At 36.4% G+C, this 20,718-nt stretch overlaps 1 protein-coding gene across 1 annotated transcript in view; it reads right to left on the bottom strand.

Moving 5' to 3' along the window:
• The window catches only part of PLCZ1 (phospholipase C zeta 1), a 41,997-nt gene that overhangs the window by 10,636 nt on the left and 10,643 nt on the right, over positions 1-20,718 (bottom strand). Inside the window, exons 3-9 of the mRNA XM_036296816.1 lie at positions 17,392-17,593; positions 14,208-14,352; positions 9,622-9,771; positions 7,684-7,768; positions 7,521-7,590; positions 5,750-5,901; positions 410-526 (exon numbers count right to left, since the gene is read on the bottom strand). Of these exons, the coding sequence (XP_036152709.1) occupies positions 410-526; positions 5,750-5,901; positions 7,521-7,590; positions 7,684-7,768; positions 9,622-9,771; positions 14,208-14,352; positions 17,392-17,593 (921 nt within the window). The remainder of the gene's footprint in view (positions 1-409; positions 527-5,749; positions 5,902-7,520; positions 7,591-7,683; positions 7,769-9,621; positions 9,772-14,207; positions 14,353-17,391; positions 17,594-20,718) is intronic.

Raw genomic sequence — 20,718 nt, 5'->3', positions numbered from 1 at the left:
TGCAATCTCATTCACTTTTCAACTATGAATGCAACAGTTAGTGTAATGTGTAAAAGGTAGAGGTTACTTAATTTGAAGAGGCCCTTAGCAAATCTTTCAAGCAAAAGACTTGATCTTCACTCTCCTCTTACAGCAATTTTGGTTTTCTTTTTCCCTTCCTACACTTCCCTTGCTAACTCTTCATTAATTTATTCCATGCCCCCAACTTTCACCTAGACTTACCCTCTCCAACATGTTTAGGAATAACTTCAACTCTTGAAACCAATGATTCATCATTATTGCTTGAATGCAAAACACCCAGGGCCAAAACAAAATCTTCAAAAGAAGCTCTTTCCAAGAATCTTTTATTAATTTATAAAATTCATTTTACCTTATCTTTGCAAAAAACTCAATATCCTTTATAACATACCCATTTGACAACCTATATTCCAAAATTCTTGAGGATTAAAATTAGAAGAGTCTGCTCTTAGTGCTTTGGGATATATTCTGGTAAGGAACTTCGTGGTGTGAAGAATAAAATCATGGGCTAAAAAATAAATTATTAAAACATTGTGAATTTTTTTCAAATAAATTAAATTCACTACTTTATATATATTATATAATTCTACAATAATTCAATAATTTCTATATGTGTTATCTTCACAAAAATATTTGCTATTCATGTAAATCAAAATAAATTTATGCCTTTATATTTGACAGTGTAATTCACCATTATTAAGAAGGTAATAATAATTTATCACACAATTTTATGCACACTAATCATTCACTTGAGAAATGAATGTTAAGTCCCATAACATGTTTGAGGGACTTCTTGGGGGGGGGGGGGAATTTTTTTATATCTAAATTAATTTCACTTTGACATAAGGATAAATAAAATTCCAAAATAAAATGCATTTATTTTTAAAAAATAAAAGTAGTATCATTCCAGATTTTGCCTTACTTTGGTTTTCACACTAGAACATAATCATATATGTCATATAACTCTATGATGCTATTATTAACTCAGTTGGATATTTAATAGATTCCCATGGTTGAATGGGACCTTAAAGTTATCCAATTCAGCTGCCAACCCTAGCCACCACTACATCTTCTCCCCAAATTCATTCCATTTCTGTTTGCATCCTTCCACTGAAAAAGAACTTGCTACCTCCCAATGTTTCTGATGATTTCAATTGTTTTTCTTACTGAGATAAGGTTTATATTTGTAGTGCACATTAACATACACACACACACACTGTTTATTTGATTTAATATATTTTTTGTTTCTACTTATATATTCTTTACATTTTTATTTTTATTTCTTGACACTATTTTTTATTGCAATCATTTTTTTTTTAATTTTTCAATTTTAGTTGACATACTATATTATATTAGTTTCAGTATATACTCCAATGATTGGAGATTATATAACTTACTAAGTGATCATCCCAATAAATCTTATAGCTACCTGACATCATAGTTATTAGAATTTTATTGGCTGTATTTCTTATACTGTATTTTACATCTTCATGACTAGCCTATAATAATCAATTTGTACTTCTTAATCACTTCATCTTCATATACTCTATTTAAATCACTTGAGATGCAAAACTAATTTTCATGCTCTAATATTGGACACTGGAGGCCCGTTGCACAAAAATTTGTGCACTCGGGGGGAAGGGGGGTCCCTCAGCCCGGCCTGTGCCCTCTCACAGTCTGCGACCCCTCAGGAGATAACCTGCTAGCTTAGGCCTGCTCCCAGGTGGCAGAGGGCAGGCCCAATCCCTAGGTGCAGCCCCTGGTCGGGCTCAGAGCAGGGCTGATTGGGGGGGGTTGGGGCGCCACCCCCTGTCACACTCAAGGCAGGGTCGATGGGGAGGTTGCGGTGCCACCCCCTGTCACACACAGAGCAGGGCCCATCAGGGCGTTGAGGAGCTCCCCCCTGTCACTCACAGAGTAGGTCCGATAAGGGAGTTGGGGCACTGTCCCCTGTCACACACAGAGCAGGGCCGATCAGGGGGTTGGGGCGCCGCCACTGTCACACTCAGGGCAGGGCCGATGGGGAGGTTATGGCTCTACCCCGTCACACACAGAGCAGGGCCGGGGGAAGGGGGGGTGGAGGGGGTTGGGGTGCCGCACACACAGAGCAGGGCCGATCAGGGTGTTTGGGCGCTGCCCCCTGTCATGCTGATCCCGGTGCCGGGAGGCCTCGTGGCTCCGCCGATCCCGGTGCTGGGAGGCATATTACCCTTTTACTATATAGGGTAGAGGCCTGGTGCATGGGTGGGTGCCAGCTCGTTTGCCCTGAAGGGTGTCCTGGATCAGGGTGGGGGTCCCCACTGGGGTTCCTGTCCAGTCTGGGTGAGGGCTGAGGGCTGTTTTCAGGCTGGGGGGTGACTGAACTCCCAACTGCTCCTCTTTTTCCTTTTTTTTTTTTTATTCTGGGCCAGCTTTAGCTTGAGGCTTGGCTCCAGCTCTTAGGCCTCCGCTCCTGAAAGTAGGTTTCTGGCCTTTGCTTACAATGTTGCGAATCTGCTGGCTGAAGCCCGGTGGTATTTGTTACAATGTTTCTTAAACTGCAGACTCAGAGGCCTGCAGCGGCAGGCAGGGAACGTTGGTTTCCTCCGTCACTGAGGCAAGCAAGCCTCATGTTAGTTTCAAGCTGCCTGGCTGCCGGCCGCCATCTTGGCTGACAGTTAATTTGCATATCTCGCTGATTAGCCAATGAAAAGGGTAGCGGTCGTACGCCAATTACCATGTTTCTCTTTTATTCGTGTAGATTCCTTCAAATTTTTTAACACAAATTTTATGTTTCTCTGAGACACCTAGTCTTGCTAATATGGTGACCAGTTATGGGATAAATGATTAATGCCTATGGCCCACTGTATTTGCCAGTCAAACTAGAACAGAACCATTGCCATACTCATCCTGAATATTATTCTTTAGGAAGCATTATCAAGTAAAAAGTTAGTTACTAAAGTTAACATTAATTACACTTAACTTCATCAGCTCTCTTTTTTAGAAGTTATACACTCTCTGAGATAAAAGTGTATTTTGAAGCTACTCATGTATAAATGCATGTGTATCCCAGTATCATGATCCCTTATTCAGTCCTAAGCCAGATGTTTATCTTTAGGTAAAATGTGTTCTTCTGGGCCTTAATTTTTCTCATCTACAAAACAATAAGCATGAATAATCGCTAAGGACTCTTAACATAATATGCTTTTGTTATATCTGAGATTAACCATTAGAAATAAAAATATGCTGTTATTCCAAATACATCTTCATATCAGATAAATGAAAAAATCAAATTTTAAAAATAAGAAATAAAACCACATATAATCTTTTCACTAAAATAATAACCACTGATAACATGTTGGTATAAATATTTCTATTCTTTTGCCACATGTACATATTTAATTTTAATTGAATCATATTATTTATTGCCTTTTATGAACTTATTTTTATTTACTAAAATAACATGAAAATCGTTCCACTTCAATAATATTCACCTACCACATTATTTTTAACTAGAGGCCAGGTGCACAAAATTTGTGCATGGAGCTTTGTGGTGTCCCCTCTGCCCAGCCTGCACCCTCTCCAATCTGGGACCCCTTGGGTGATGTCCGACTGCCAATTTAGGCCTGATCCCCAGCAGCCAGACATCCCTCTCACAATCCGGGACCACTGGCTCCTAACTGCTCCCTTGCCTGCCTGCCTTATCGCTCCTAACTGCCTCCCCTGCTTCCTGGTCACCCCCAACTGACCCCCCCCCTGCCAGCCTGGTCACCACAAAATGCCCCCCTCTGTCAGCCTGGTCACCCCACGCAGCCTGCTGCTCAGACATTTTGTCACCCCTCACTGCCCCCCTGCCAGCCTGGTCACTCCTCACTGCCCCCCTCTACCAGCCTGCTCATCCCCAATGGCCCCCCTGCCATCCTGGTCACCCCATGCAACCTGCTGCTCAGTCGTTTGGTCAGCCCTCACTAACCCCCTGTCGGCCTGGTTGCCCATGCAGCCCGTTGCCCAGTCATTTGGTTGTGCCTCACTAACACCCCTGCTAGACTGGTTGCCCCATGCAGCCTGTTTGGTCCATCCGTTTGGCTGTTTCAGTTGCAATGGTCACTTAGGCTTTTATATATGTAGATGACTAAAAAAATATATTTATGAACATTTCTGTTTCTTATTTTTCCTTATTATAAACTTAATGTTTATTATGTTTTTAATAATGATGAACTTCCTTGCAGTAGACCTTTGCCTATATCACTAATTATTTACTATTGACTTTGGGTTCAAGAAAAATACTCTATACTCTATCCAAAGAAATGGTGATCCTACACTTTATAACTCTACTCAGAATTACCCAGTCCCTTTTCAGTATTTGAGCAAGTGTTTAATATAATGAGAGTGAGAGAATTATTACTACTTTTGCTGTACCTAAAGGTCCTGTCCCCATGAACAACAGAGAACATTCAATTTTTTGAAAGGACAGGGAATAATAAAGTAGATCATTCAAATTCAAACTCTATTGAGGAGACTTTACAGTGAAAAATATATTTGTATCACAACCCAACACACACACAATTATAATTTATAAATAAAATATTCTCACTGCATAAATATACTCACATTATATTAAATTACATTATTTTAACTTTGGTCCATGTCTATTGAAGTGATTTTGGTCACTATATTCAATTTAAAAACAAAAACATCCAAGGTCTAAAATATTCAGGGTCTTTCTAATAGGAAGTTTAAGGAGATGAGCTAAAATATACCTCCAAACACATAGTACCAGTGGCCAGCCCAATGAGGTTAACCAACAAATATATCAAAATCCACATTTCCAAACTGCCAACAGCCTTTCTCAAGTCAGTTGCAGGTGCTGATTTTTACACAAGATGATAGGTTGCAATTTCTTAGAAACACTTGGAGAGTCACCTGACTATTGATTTGGCGACCCATTCCTTTTTAAATTGAGGATATCCCCTACCATATAAGCCTGAGAAGATGGCAGGGTCTGCTTCCCATTGTGTTTCCCAGGCTTTGTTGCATCTGGGCTCTACCAAACAGAATAACCCACCTCAGATTTAGAATCAGAACACAGGTAAAAGGAGATACAGAGACAATTGTCCCTCTACAGGTGTGCTGTGGCAATGCTCGCTCAGCACAGCAGCTGCTAGTCTGGCCTGGGTGCGATTTCCTCCCTCTCCTTCACCTCAGACATACAGCCTCCAGGTCTACTTAACTCTACCTCTTAGATCCTACTGAGTCCAAAGAGTTCACCCTGGCTCCACTCTCACTGAGGCCTTCATCATCTCATCCCTGTAGACAGTCTCACCCTTATGTGACTATCAGAGGCCTCTTTCAAAAACACACCAGAAATCATGTAATTCCTGAGATTTCAATCTTCTCTTGCTCCCCTTTGATTTCAGGACAAAGTTCATGTGACTTGTAATTTGGCTCCGCCTTTCTGTGCAGACTTGTCACTCCCTGCCCTCCCATGTAAACCACTCACCACAGCCCCAGCCACCAAAGTGTCCACACTAGACAGTCTCAATCAAAATTTCATGATTTAAAGAAGTTGATTATTGGTTGAGTTCTGTAAAATAAAACAATGTACTTAAGGCATACAACCTTTTTAAAATACACTAAATATGTTGAAATTTTATGAGAATGTAATTTTTAGAAATTCCATTGACCTAGCTTGACACCTTAGCAGTGACTATAACATTTAAACATTTCATCTGTTGGAACCATAGGAATTTACCTTTTAACTTGGAAAGTTTTCGAGCTGTTGACTCGTCAATAGAATTACTTTCAAAGAATTGTTGATACTCTCTTGAATAGCTAAAGCTTCTGAACTTCTCAGCTTTAGTATAAATGACAAGATCAGATAGGGCCAAAGCCACTTTTACCTTTAAGGTGTAAAAATAAAGCAGTAATTTCACATTTTTGCACTAATAATTTGAATTTTTTCCAACAAAGAAAATATGCATTCAAATCAACAATTTGGGTCTTTTCATAAGATTATCTCCTCAAAAACTACTTGAATTGGGTCAATGTGATTATACTCTATGACTGTACTTAACGTTAAGATGAAATAGCTCAAACCTAAAAATCCCAATTAATGTAACAAGTATTAAAAATGGCAATTACTGTTATTTTCTTTTTCCCAAAGACTTCAGTTTGCTGTCATGAATTTGCAAATTTAGGAATTTTAGTCCTGAGTAAGTCATATTTCCAGGATGCTATAACATTTTGGAGTAACTTCTATTGTAGAGTGTACATGGTTCTTTTACAGCCCTGCATCTATATGCACTGAATTTCTATTAGCCTCTTCCCAAGTTTTGTTTAGGGAAAACATTTTGTGCTCATGCTCAATCTATGTGATTAAGAATCGATAATATGAACTGGGCCTGACTAATCAAAGCTTTGTCTTCCTGTAGCAACTCTAATTGGCTCAAGGATGTGCAAATAACTGGGTCAGAGCCAATGTACAAAAAGAATTTGTTTGAACATCTGAGAGATGGACCTTCCACTGGATTGGAACCTGAAAGTATATACAGTCTTGCACCAATATAGGGAAAGTGAGTCTAAAGTTGGAGAAACAAACAAAGTTCTGTTTACTTTGCTGGAGAAATGATACCAAATCATTCCTGAAAGTAGCATCCCTTTCCTTAAACTTTTCATTTATGTAGGGCAATTAATTAATCGCACCAAAAATTAATAACTTTTACTTAAAACAGACAAATTTGTTTCTGTCACTTGCAAGCTGATATGCCTTCTTATGTCATGTTAATTTGTATACTTATAATACTACTAGAGGCCCAGTGCATGAAATTCATACCCAGGTAGGGTCCCTAGGCCTGGCCAGCAATAAGGGCCCATCTGTGGGGCAACTGGTGGGGCAATCAGGGGCCCTGCTGGCACCCGCATTGGCTGGCCTGGTGCTGGCCACTTACTGGCCGGCCCTGCCCCCGCCCCCCATCGCCACCTGCTCACCAGGGTGACTGGCAGGGTAATCAGCCCTCCCCCCGAACCCCCAACAAGCACCCGCCTTGGCTGGCCTGGGGCCTGCGGGCTTGGGGCAGCTCCTGCATTGAGCATCTGCCCCTTGGTGGTCAGTGCAGATCATAGCGACTGGTCGTTCCACTGGTTGCTCCACCATTCAGTTGATTTGCATATTAGGCTTTTATTATATAGAATATTTTACAAACAGTGTTTTTCTTTTCTCTGACAGTCTGATCTCCTTGAAGGCAGACATTATATTGTTTGTATCTTTTGTACACTGCACAATGCCTAGCACATAAGACCACATATTTGTCACTAGAGGAAGAGATTAAAACAAACAGGAAAAGAGATAACTTTTAAAAATTATTCTCTACTCCTAATTTCTTCGCCTCCCAAAAAAAATTGAATAATAAACTAAAGTTTTTATAAGGAGAAAAATATTTCTCTCCAAAAAAAATTTTAATTCTCTACCAATAAGAAAATAAGACAACTTTTCAATCACTTGTAAGATTTTCTCAAATCATGATCTCACCTTCTTTTTCCTGAAAAACGGTAATCCAGCTGAAGTCTTTGACTCTGTTTCCTTTTCTGAACTGTCTGTTAAATTAATTGTTAGTCTTGAACTTTTGGCTTTGTCTGCTTCCTCTTCTTGATCTATATCTTCATATTCTTCATATTCCTCTACTTTACCATGCTTATCCAAACCTTTCCTTGAATGGGTTTCTAATAAAGTTCCTATTTTCTTGTTTCTAACTAATATTTTGAATTTTAATGCCTGCAGAGACAATTTGAAAGACAGATGCAATTACACATTTACAGGTAAGTTTGCATTTGTAACAGTTATTAGAAAGTCTTTCATCGTATTTTCAATTAGCTCACAGTAGTAACACATGGAAGAGCTCCATCTTTTCCATACTGCTATAGGTACCCTAATAGACACCAGTAATATTATAGTATTGACCAAAATTCACCAAAAAATAAGCCTGTTATGATTGGGACTTGTTGCAGGTTCATTTATGACTTCAAAATTAGAGAATCAGAATCCTGAGTTGTGAGACTGGAATGTGCCTCTTTAACAAGTCTCCAGGCATTTTTTTTTTTTTTTTTTTTTGGTACATTGAATACTGAGTGCGGTATGAGAAAATGACTTTATCTCTAATTCCTTATTTTCTCTTTGGAAAGCATTTCCTTACTTTACTATGGAAGCAAAAACTTTAATGAAGACTATATATCCCAATGCTAAAAATAGATTTATAAATAACAGGAGAAGGGATTCTATTCCTAGAAAGCTAAAATTATTATAATTTACTGAATTATGACTAGTGGCCCACTGCACAAAATTTATGCACGGTGGGAGGGGGGCGTCCCTCAGCCTGGCCTGCACCCTCTCCAATCTGGGACCGCTGTGAGACCGGGCCTAAACCAGCAGTCGGACATCCCTCTCGCAATCTGGGACCGCTGGCTCCTAACCACTCACCTGCCTGCCAGCCTGCTCGCCCCCAACTGCCCTCCCTGGCCAGTCTCCTGGTCTAATTAGCATATTACTCTTTTATTAGTATAGATTCTTAGACTAAATATTTCATGGTGTTTCCAGCACTTTGCACAAGTTATTTAATGTTTATTTTCTATCACAATTGGACAAATTTAGCCTGTGGGCATTATTATGAGGTGAAAGTTTTTCCATATGTTCAGTTTATTTTGTCTGTCTCAATTCTTTCATGAATCCTGTGCTCTTGTCACTACTGTTCAAACACCTTCATCTTTAAATTTTTCACTCAATTGAATAAAATGAGTAAAAAATATAAAGGGACATATTCAAATATTACAAAAATACTGTTCTGCACCAAAATTAAACTCTTTGTTGTTAAACAATACTATCATGCAAAAAAAAAATTATTTATCATCTGGTAAAAATTGGGGCCAGCAGAGGAAACCAAGAAGGACGGGCCAGAGAATAATGAAGAACGCCTCAAAAACGTGGAGTTAACACAGAAAGTGCTTGAGGAAGGAAAGGAAGGAGGCATCCCCAGTGTTTAACGCTGTCAAGGGAATAAGACAGATAAAGACTGAAGTAGGGCCATTAGAATTTATCAGCAGGAAAGTATTTGATGATCAAAATGAAATATTTATTATGGTGCAGTTGGAAGAGGAAGCCTGATTAGGTAGATTGTGAGGAGATGAGAAAGTGAAAATTTTGGTGAAGACCAAGAATAATAAAATACAGAGGTAGCTGGAAATCAAACTGAAGTTTTGAGGGTAGGGTGGGGGGTACCTTTTTTAAACCAAATACTGGCATATGCTCAACTGAATATGGAAAGGGACCCATGGAGACAGTTACATTGAGCAGATTAAAATAAGGAACCTGCCACCCAGGTGTTGAGATATTGGGCTGAGGTTCTGAGGATAAATACATAGACATTTCAATTTGTACACAATTCTTAACATACACAATATATTCACCTAAATGTTCATAGAAACATTTCTAAGCAATGCATTGCAAAGATACACCTCTACAAATAATCAAATGTAAGCATTTTCAACCATCCCTAACCCAGTTTCATAAACCAATAGCACAGTGACACAGTTTTTCTTTTGGTCTTAACCTGGGCTTCTCAGATAAAATGTTACCTCTGGTGAAGGTAGTTTGTCTAGAAAATCATCAAGTATATCAGACAGCAAGGAATCTCCCAAAATAGACTGCAAAATGTCTGCTATCACTTCTTGTTGGGGAGGAGAGCAGTGATTTTCTAAAGAGAGCACCACTGGGTAGTCAGATGTCTAAAAAATTAACCATTACTACAGTTATTTCTCAGAACTCCTTAATAATTTATTACAATTAAAAGAAGCACTTACTCTATTTTAACACTTACTTCTAATGTACAGTACCTTTGCAAAATAATTATTTTTTAAACTGAAAGCACTTTTAAGTTTGACAGACAGAGAACATTAAATCTATAGGAAAAGAAAAGTGGTTACTATTTGCACTAAAAGTATAGGAAACAACTGAAACATCCAACAACGGGTACTTATTTAAATCAATAATGGCATATCCACTTAAAGGAATAATATTCATCAGTTAAGAAGGAGGTGCAAAAAAAAAAAAAAAAAGAGGAGGAGGAGGTGCAGCTATATACACTGCTGTAGAAATGTGTCTATAGTCTCATGAAGAAAAGCAGTTGCCAGAGAATATGAGGCTACACTTTTACTTTTCAAAGCACATATGTATGTGCTTACTTATATGTGTTTAAATGTGAGGGGGGGGGGGGACTTTTAACACTGATAAGTTAAGAAAAAGGTTAATTTTCTATTTTTTCTATTTTAAATTCTAAAATCAAAACTTATTGGTTTATCATTTAAAACAATGATAAAGATATTTCTGTTTTTTAATAATATAGGAGATATATTAAAGAAGGGTGACTCTACAAAGACAGTTTCTGCCCTTTCTCACCACTGTAAATTTGAAATTTCCTACAAAATAGAGAGCATCACTCATTTTTGGGTCTTATTCAAAATTATTTTGTCTCCATATATGATCATCAGGACACAAATTTACCAACTTTATAAGCAAACCAGGGAATTACAGGGTCTGCTGCATTATCCCAGACACTTAAGTAGGAGATATATTATACCTTTCTAATGGATTAGAATCTTACTTTCTTGTGGCTGCTGTAACAGACTACTACAAACTTGGTTGCTTGAAACAACAGAAATTTATTCTCTCACAATTCTGGAGGCCAAAAGTTTAAAATCAGTTTCACTGGCTAAAAAATTATTTCAAAGTATCAACAGGCTCTAGGGCAAATCTGTTCTTTGTCTCTTTTAGCTTCAGGTGTTGCCAACATTCCTTGGCTTGTGGCCATATCACTCCAATCTCTGTCCCTCCTCCCCCGTGTCTTCACATTGCCTCCTCCCCTGTGTGCTTGAAATCTTCCTCAGTCTCCCTCATTAAGGATACATATGATGGCATTTAGGGCCCAAACAGATAATCCAGGATTAAAGAAATCCTCTCATTCAAATTCTTTAGCTTTATCACATTAGTAAATACTCCTTTTTGTAAATAGAGTAGCATTTAGAAGTTCCAAAAATGAGAACCTAATTTCTCCAGGGACCCATATTCAGCCTACTACAATACTAGTATACATTCTTACGAGTATACATGACCATATACATACATATATATAGACTCTGTCTAATATTGAGAGAACATGTAAAAAAAGTTTTCCAAAAATAAAAAGTGATTTTGAAACTAGGCAAAGTGATAGCCTAGCTAGTAGATGGGGAGAGCTCTTTCTTTTTATTTTTTATTTTATTTTATTTATTTATTTATTTATTTATTTATTTATTGGCTTCTGTGGTGATCCTTGGCTCCAACCTCTGGAAAGTCTTCTTGACTTTTATCCTTCTTGGCCAAGTCTAAAGTAAGTATTGCGGAGTTTGCTTTCCTTGTAGCTCACTTCCTGACCCAGGGTTGTTCTAATGCTCACCTGAGTCACACACATGTTTTGTTTTGGTTTTGAAAATATAATTAATTTTAAAACTTATTTTTCTTATGTATTTGCTTCTAATAAGTTACATATGCCAGTATCTATGCCCAAAATTACGTCCTCAATCAAGTTACCAAATCTACTTTATTTCATTGCTATCTCTCCCAAATTAATGGTAGAAAATTCAACCTTCAACCTCATCATTGCCACAAAATTGAGTCATGCTGTTCAATTGAGAAAGTTCATTGAGTCTTGCTGCTCAAACCTTTTTTTTCATTTTGTCTCCTTCTCTTTGGAACCTTAGAAGCGGTAGGGATTTCCATCCATGCAAGACCTTTGAATTTTAAGATTGTCTTTATTTTCTTTTCTTTCTTTGGTTACCCATCCTGGATTAAGTGAGAGAGTTTGCTATACAAATATTTGGAAAAAGTATTTCAGGTTAAGGGTTAATATGGCCAGTTCAAAAGCTTTGAGTTGTGTCTGAAAAAGAGTAAGAAGGACAGAATAGACAAGCAAACAAGGGAGAAAGGCCAAAGGATAAGAGAGGTAACAGAAAACAGGGGGTGTAGGGTTTGGGGAGTCCCAGTATGGGTTGTAGCTTTTATTCTGAGTGGGATTGAAAGTTTTGAGAAGGGGAATGACATGATCTGACTTACCAAAAACTCACTCTGGCTGATACATTGAGATGAAACTATAGGGAAGGAAGAAGAAAAGCAGAAACATTGGTTATGAAGTCATCGCAATAATCCATGTGAGAGGGGATGGTGGTTGACCAGGACAGTGACAATGAGAATGGGAAGAAGGGATTAAAGAAAGTAGAGCCAATGGGACTTGCTAAAATACTTACTGAGAGGTTGGAGAGAAGGAGGAGAGAGTTAAAGTTGACAACAATGATTTATTTTAGGCCTAAATACATAGGAGTTACCATTCAATGAGTGGGACTGGCAGAAAGAGGACTATCTGGAGCTCCAATCTAAATGCCTTATGTTAAATATGCCTCTTAAATATTCAAGTAGAATGTGTGTGTAGTTTTCTGTGTTGGTGTGGAGTTCAAGCAGGAAGTTAGGATAAAGATAAAAATTTAAAATTATTAGAAATGGTATATTTAAGAAGATCAATGCCATTCATCAACGTTTTAAATTAAGAAATTTTTCATATTTTATATTTTGTGAATATTTACTTATTTTATACTACATTGGGGCCTTGACTTACGAGTGTCCCGACTAACTAGTTTTTTGAGATACCAGCTGTCTCTCGCCGATATTTTGCATTGAGTTGACAGAGTAATTTGAATTAATGAGCTCCTTAACGAGCTCTGTCTCGGAAAGAATTAAACTCGTAAGTCAAGGCCCCACTGTATATTTCTAATAAATGATACAGCAATTTATTTAAATTTAAGTTGTGTTTATTTTTTATTTTTAAATACTTTTTATTTATTTTTATTAATTTCAGAGAGGAAGGGAGAGGGAGAGAGAGAGAAACATCAATGATGAGAAAGAATCATTGATTGGCTGCCTCCTACATGCTCCCTACTGGGGATCGAGCCTGCAATCCGGGCATGTGCTCCTGACTGGAATCAAACTCAGGACCCTACAGTCCACAGGCCAACGCTCTATCCACTGAGCCAAACCAGCCAGGGCAGGTTATGTTTATTTTTATAGGTAATACACTGATCTATTTAGGAGAACTTGAAGTTTATCAACTTTATGTTTAATAGATATGCATTAATTTATTAGATATACATTAAGTATTCAGTAAGATTAGATTAAATCTCTTCAATTTTACAATTGATGTACTTAAGAAAGAAATCAAATATACTACATTAACAGAAATAATTTAAAATATGTAAAGGTGCTTAATTAGCCAAGTTTGTAAATGGGACCAAGTATTCAAAACTGAGTGATTGTTAAAACCTACCCAGTTTATAGAATAGGATTTGTAAGTTACTTTAGAAGCTCTAGAAAGAACTGGGTCTTTGAATCTGTAGCTTTAACCATTGAATAGTAATTTTAAAATCCAAAATAACCTTCTAAACATTTTTGCTGTTGAAATAGTTGCCACTTGCCTGGCCATTGTGCCTCAGTGGTTGAGCGTAGACCCATGCACCAGGAGGTCACCAATTTGATTCCTGGTCAGTGCATTCCTGGGTTGCAGGCTCATTCCCCAGTATGGCACATGCTGGAGGCATCCAATCGATGTTTCTCTCTCATTGATGTTTCTCTCTCTCTCTCTCTCTCTCTTTCTCTCTCTCTCTCCCTTCTTCTCAGTTTAAAATCAATAAAAAGACATTTTAAAAAATAGTTGCCACTATAGTCATTTTAAAAAGTCAACAATTGAGATAATACATTTTAGACATGTTTTATTTTTGTATCTAGAAAGTAAAATAGCTGAATATTGATAAAATATTTATTAGTATATAGAACTACTATTATATAGAAAAAATATTTCTCAAACTTTTTTCATACATTAAGAAATATATTTACAAGGACATAAACACACATTATTATATAATTAAACAAAAAGTTCCATGAAACATGTACCTTACTACTTGAGATTAACTTTGATAAATCTATCATTAACTATATACTGCATGAACTTCACTGCCTACTAATGGATCATAACCCATAATTTGAAATATCACTAATCCAAACCAACGCCAAGGATCATAGGATACGGAAACATGTAAATTATATTGTGTTTAAATATAATTTAATAAAGATACGCACGTACTATGAATGCATATTTGTGTATGGCTTGAATAACAGTTTTAAACAAGAGTTTGCTGGTGAGTGTATAACCATGGTACACAACAGGTTCATTTTGTGATCCATCCCAGCAATCAATTTCCAGACACCGGCATCCTTTCACAAGGGCACTAGCAAAATGTAAACAAAATAAATTGTCATTCCTGGATCATTAAAAATGTTAAAGTATTCCAAAGACTACTTGCAATTTCGCAATAAATTTGTAAATGAATCCATAACAAAGGTAAGTTGTGTTGAACTGAACACACTTTCCTTCTTCTTTTCTGTGAGCATGGCCTAACATGGAGCTACTATGGGCCAACCACAGCTCCAGCGCCGCCAAGAGGGTGCGATGGGTAGGGCTATTGACTCTGACTCCTGCAATTTCTACCTGTTACTTATGTTTTAAGTTCAATACGTCTCATACAAAACATTTGATATATAGTTCACTATCAATAAGTATTTATTGTCACCCTAGCTTGTTTGGCTCAGTGGATAGAGCGTTGGCCTGCAGACTTAAACATCCCAGGTTTGATTCTGGTTAAGGGCACATGCCCGGGTTGTGGGCTCATCCCCAGTGAGGGGCATGCAGGAGGCAGCCAATCAATGATTCTCTCTCATCATTGATGTTTCTATCTCTCTCTCTTTCTCCCTTCCTCTCTGAAATCAATAAAAATACATTAAATAAATAAGTAAATATTTACTGTGTTTATAGTAGAAAAAACTGAGAGCTATAGGTATGTAAGAAGAAAATGGAAGGCAAACAAAAGTAATCCTCTAAACACAGTCTTGGAAGACAGACAAATGAATGAAAAGAAGCTGATTTGAAACATTAGAATTGTAGATGTGATACTCATGTATCAGTGAGAAGGTTTAAAAAAGGGGTCTCTGTCATACATGGAGATATTTTTCCCATAGAAAACCAAGTTAGCATTTTTTTTTCCAAAACAAATTTTAATTTAGCCCACTGTGTCCAGGCCAGTGGTTCTCAGTCAAGACAATTTTGCCTCGTAGGCAACATTTGACAATGTGTGGAGACATTTTTTGTTACCATAACTGGGGATGGAGGAGAGGTTTGTGGCTGGCATCTAGTGGGTAGAGGCCAGAAATGCTGGTAAACAAAGAATTATCTGACATAAAGTGTGAAAAATTTGAGAAACATTTCCCTGAGATATAAAAACCTGCAGAAGAGAGTGGTCCCAGCACAAAGTATTTGATGTAGAATCAATGATTCTTTCAACAGAAATGCAGAGTACCTAATAAACCACTCACAAAAAAAGACATTTTAGATCTAGTATTTCTTTGGTGATCATTTTAGTCAACTTTTCAGGGAGATGACTCCAGCAGTATTTAGGTAGGAGTGTAACTGAGAAAAGATAAAGCAATTATGACACAGAAGTTGAGGTGCTGAATTCAGGGGGGAAACAAAAGAAAAAAAAAAAGGAACTTATGTTCCCTTAGGAATAACATAGATAAAAGATGGAAGTGACCTGAGGAGGTAGGGCCTTAAAGGGGAAGAGAATTAATAGATTTTATTTATATTGGAGGCTTCACTAAAGCAATATAAAGCTAAATGGTTCATAAACTATTTAGCAAATTATTGAGGTTTGGGGGTGGTTTGCTTTTTAAGACCATTTTGTCTTACTTTTTAAGTGCACACTGCTTTATTCAGGCATATACAGATTCACTGTAATGTAAAATCTCAGAGTGTCTTAGTCCACTTGTCCCAGTGTTGGAGGGATGTCCTGAGAACCCTCTTCTAAGGAAATCTTGTTTGACCCACTGGTAGTTCCATGGGCAAATAGGTGGCTACCTAATTTTAAGTACAAGTTCTAAAATGGGCTATATGTGCAGAAATCAAACTGAATCTATTTCTCAGCTTGTGTATTTATTTATTTGGATTTTAAATTGTAGAATAATCAATATCTGTAAAGTTTGGTAATTGCCATGAAAGAATGTTTGCTTTGCTCTCCTCTCAGTTGATTGTCAAAGTATATTGTCTTGCCCTTTTTATCAACACAGATATCAGTTGCTTGGGATTGCTAGCAGAGCATAATCTTGAACTCTCTACAGTATTGGGAAAACAAAAGACAAAAAAAACTACCAAAAATTCAGTTGTGGAAGAAAGCTTTTCATTAATGACAACCTACCTAATATTGATTCTTGCTATATACTTCTCTAGAAAGTTCTGATTTCATCCTTGGATCCAAACAACCTTTACCAAACTACATATATTGACTCCATGATATGCTTCCCAGCAAAAGTGATTTGAGTTACTCAGAGGAATGTACAAGAAAGTATGTAAGAGAAAATCTCCTTCAGTGGTGAAGCCATTTTCTACTATTTCACATTGACCCCTTTTTGCGGAATGAATAATGAAAATTACTGTCTCTGTATAGAAATGCTCCACTTAAATAAGTTTGAGGGACTTTATAAGGATTAAAATATTTAATGCTATTAGGACAGTTTATATTAGTTTTTCTCTTTTAACGATGAGGCAATTAGACACAAGGAGTTTATGTTTGTCACATAATTAACAAATGAGAAAAAGTGAGGAAAGATCAGTACCAGAAACTTAAACATTAATAGATAAGCATTACGTTATACCACCTCTCATGAGTAGAGAAATTTTAAAAGAATTGTCTTCTAAAATGATCTAAAATGATATCTTCCACAAGTGGGTAGAGAAATAGAGGAGGAAATACAATTAAATTTAAATATTCAGTTGGGTGGAACATATTCTTAGAATTCAAAAGTAACTATATTTCTAAATCAACCTGTTTAAAATTTATATATTTTAATTAAAATAAAGTATGAATAGAAATTTCTATAATGAGTGTATGGCTATGAGTTGGGCTATTCTTACAGAATTCTAAGTGGATACACTTCTGAGTTTGTAAAGTTATGTATTTGCTTAGATTTTAAATTGGAAAAACCATTTAACTGGGAAAAGGAGGTCAGCACACAGAATTAGGAGGAAAGTGAAAGATTACATAGTCACTGAAAGGCTGGATCTCCAAGATATGTGCAAATCAAAATGGCTCTTCCCTATGTGATTGCCTAATATGCACAGCCTGCTTTTACTGGGAATTCCTACCAATGGAGGCAGACACCAGTGGGAACTTCCAGGGGTTTTAAAAGGTAATAAATTTAAAGATCTAAATAAATACCTTTCATATCCCCAAATGTCACTTGGCCCCAATAATTGGTTAGATATCAAGTATGTATTATGTGAACTTGAGATAAAGTAATCACTTAATGGATGGTGCATATCTTGATAAACATTATTAAATTCTTTACTAAATAGTAGGCATTCAGATGAGCACAGGAATCTTGAAAAGCCTTCAAATGACATCTGGCCTGCTTGCTTAACTATATATAAAAAAAAAAGAAGTAAAAAGGTATAGTAATATCATTAGCAGTATAAACATTATATCTCACTTTAAAATGTATTCAGTAATAGAGCATATTTCTAAAATATTCATTTAGAATTAACATTAATACTATTTTTAATTTGTCTTTGGAAACAAATTTTTCTAAGCAATACCCTTAATTCTTCTGTATCAATATTTAAGTAAAGAATGTATTATTCAATTATCTCTGGTTTTTCTTAATGTATTAAAAATATACACAATTACAAATGTCATAGGTCAATAAATTTTCACAAGCTAAACATCTAGCTAACAAGCACCCAGGTCACAGATCAGAACATCAAAGCACCCCAAAAGCTTGCCTCCTGCTAACATTCAATCTCTCCCCCCACCCACCCAAGGGTATTCAATGGTCTGGCTTCTAACAGCATATCTTTGTTGTCTTTTGGTTTTGTGCTTTCTATGATCTCATACAGTTTGTATTTTTGTGACTGGTTTATTTTACTCAAATTGTTTCTAAGATTTATTCTTTCAGTTAGGCATTGTTTGTTCCCATACTGTATAGTATTCCATTGAGCGATTACACCACAATTTATTTATCAATTCTATTTTTGATGAGCATTTAGATAATTTCCAGTTTGGGGCCATTGCAAAGAGTGCTGTTATAAACAATCAGTACCTGTCGTTTGATATAAATGCTTAGAATTGAATTGTTGGGTCATTTGTACATTACCATCTTCAGTAAGTTATCTCTAAACTTTTATACACAGTATGGTCTATACCAAAATTATCTACTTAAGCAGAACACTAGCTCTGGAATCAGACAGCTTGGGTTCAACCTATTCACTTGTTATGTAATGAGAATGTTATTTAACTTCTTCTTATGTTTGGAATGATGGTAATGAGAGTACTTATCCTATATATGAGCTCTAGGTTGGTTGCTGTTGTTTTTGTTGTTAATAATTCAGTTCATCTCAAAATAAGAGCTGGTGTGAATATTTGCTTTAGTCTAGAGAGTGATCCTTAGCAAAGAATTTTATTGCCAGGAATTTATACTATAGAAATAGAGTCAAACAAAGATCAGTGTGCAAGAATGCTCACACTAGCATTATTTGTAAATGCTTAATAAGAGGAGGAAACAAATTAAAGCTCAAGATATAATACAATACTAAGCAGCCTTTAAAAAATAATGTATCAGAAAAAAATATATAGTGACAAAAGTAAATGTTTATCATATCATAACAGTGAAAAACCTAGCATTCAAAAATACTATTACCATTTTAGTATAAAAAATAAAAGCTAGAAAAAAATGCATAGAGGACACTGTAGGCATGCAAGCTTTCTGTGTCAAAGCCATGCAAATTTATGGGAACTTGTGGGGCAAATGCATCCTATATTGTAATAGTAATGATTGCATAAATTGATTCTTTTTCCCAGTGCAATTAGCAGTAATCGGCTTATAGCCCTTTTGAACTAATAAATAATTAAATAAAGTTCTTTGGTAATGGAATAGAAAACAAACTCATTTTGTTCCCTTTAAATCTACAAGATTGTGATGAGAACCTCGCGGCTTTTAATAACCTCATTTGGCACATGTCATATACCAATATGGAATGAGTTGAGAATCTTGGCAATATTTGGGGCTCTAAAATCATATTTAAAATTGGCCTTAATATGCCTCTAAAGTGATCAATAAGCATGTAGATGAAATGTAAAGACTTGGCTGTGTCTGAAACCAAGTGAAGCAGAGGACATTCCGAAAGATGACATGGACAAACAGAACAGTGCAATATTATAGTTAAAATGCAAACACAATTCCAAGATGTCACTGCCACCATCTCATAATTGTGTTGTATCTTTTACCACCTGCAGGTAGCAAAGCCAAAATATTTCTTTTTGAATATTCACTAAATCAGCTCTACTGAAAGTGCTTATCAGTGAATTTCTAGTCATTGATGATATAAAGAGCTTGAGCCAGAATATAAATCAATTCACTGCTTCCTTAGAGAAAGTCTTTGCTACTGAAAAAGAGAAGTTAACTGAATTAATAAGGGCTGCTAATATTGTAGTTGTTTTACATTCTGGTGCAAACTATCTTGTTGCAAACCTACAAAAGTTTTAATGGTGATCTGATCAAATTCCCATTTGCTGGCACTGCATTTAGTCCTATTGTGTTTAAAACGCCCCAAAATCTTAACAAGGACCTACAAGACCAGATGATTTGATCCCTGACTATCCCTCCTAATTCATCTCGCCCTCATTCTCCAAGTCCCAACCACACTATCCCCTTGTACCTTGGATTTTCCAACTCAGGTCCAACACTTTTCTTCCCTCAACTCAGACACTGCTCAGACATTTTTGTGACATGACTAGTTATTTTTTCGTCAAAGCCTCGGCTCAAATGTCACAGCCTCATAGAGGAATCGCCTAAACACCCAACCTAAGCTAGACTTCCTGGGGTGTTTACTCTCTCTGATTTTCTGTTTAATTTTTCACAGTACATAGCAATCTTTGAAATTATACTTTTGTATCTCTGATTCTTCATTGTCAAAATCCCTCCAACCCCCATCAGGAATATAATAAGATCTAGTTTGCCTTATTTCCCACTGTATTTCCTCCCCTAGAAACATACTTGGTTGCCACAAATAAATATTTGAATAAATTATGAATGGGTGACTCAATGAAGGAATCAGTTTGGTTCACATGCTATATGTTAAACACTGGTTGCCATAAACCAACTTTCAAAGGCAGAATTTGGACTTTCATACCTCCTTGTTAAATAAATATTTTGAGCTACAAATTAATTTTTGTAGGATTAAACACCATGGTTTAACGTAATTGTTACTTAGGCAAATATAAAAATAATTTATTATATAATGTCTCCATTCTTTTATTTAAAAATGAGCATAAATAAAAAAATTTTGAAGTTTTTCTTATCCACTGAAAGATGGAACAAAAATAAAAAATATATGATAGCTCATTAGCCTAAGGCAGCAATTTTCAACCTTTTTCATCTCATGGTACACCTAAAGTAATTACTAAAATTTTGCAACATACCAAAAAGTATATTTTTTCCCCGATCTGACAAAGAAAGATAAGTATAATTTCGATACATTCACACTGGAC

Source organism: Myotis myotis, unplaced genomic scaffold (assembly GCF_014108235.1).
Source record: "Myotis myotis isolate mMyoMyo1 unplaced genomic scaffold, mMyoMyo1.p scaffold_m19_p_3, whole genome shotgun sequence".
NCBI classification, from domain to species: domain Eukaryota; kingdom Metazoa; phylum Chordata; class Mammalia; order Chiroptera; family Vespertilionidae; genus Myotis; species Myotis myotis.
The sequence above is the reverse complement of the archived record's forward strand: the minus strand, read 5'-3'. Positions and strand labels throughout refer to the sequence as shown.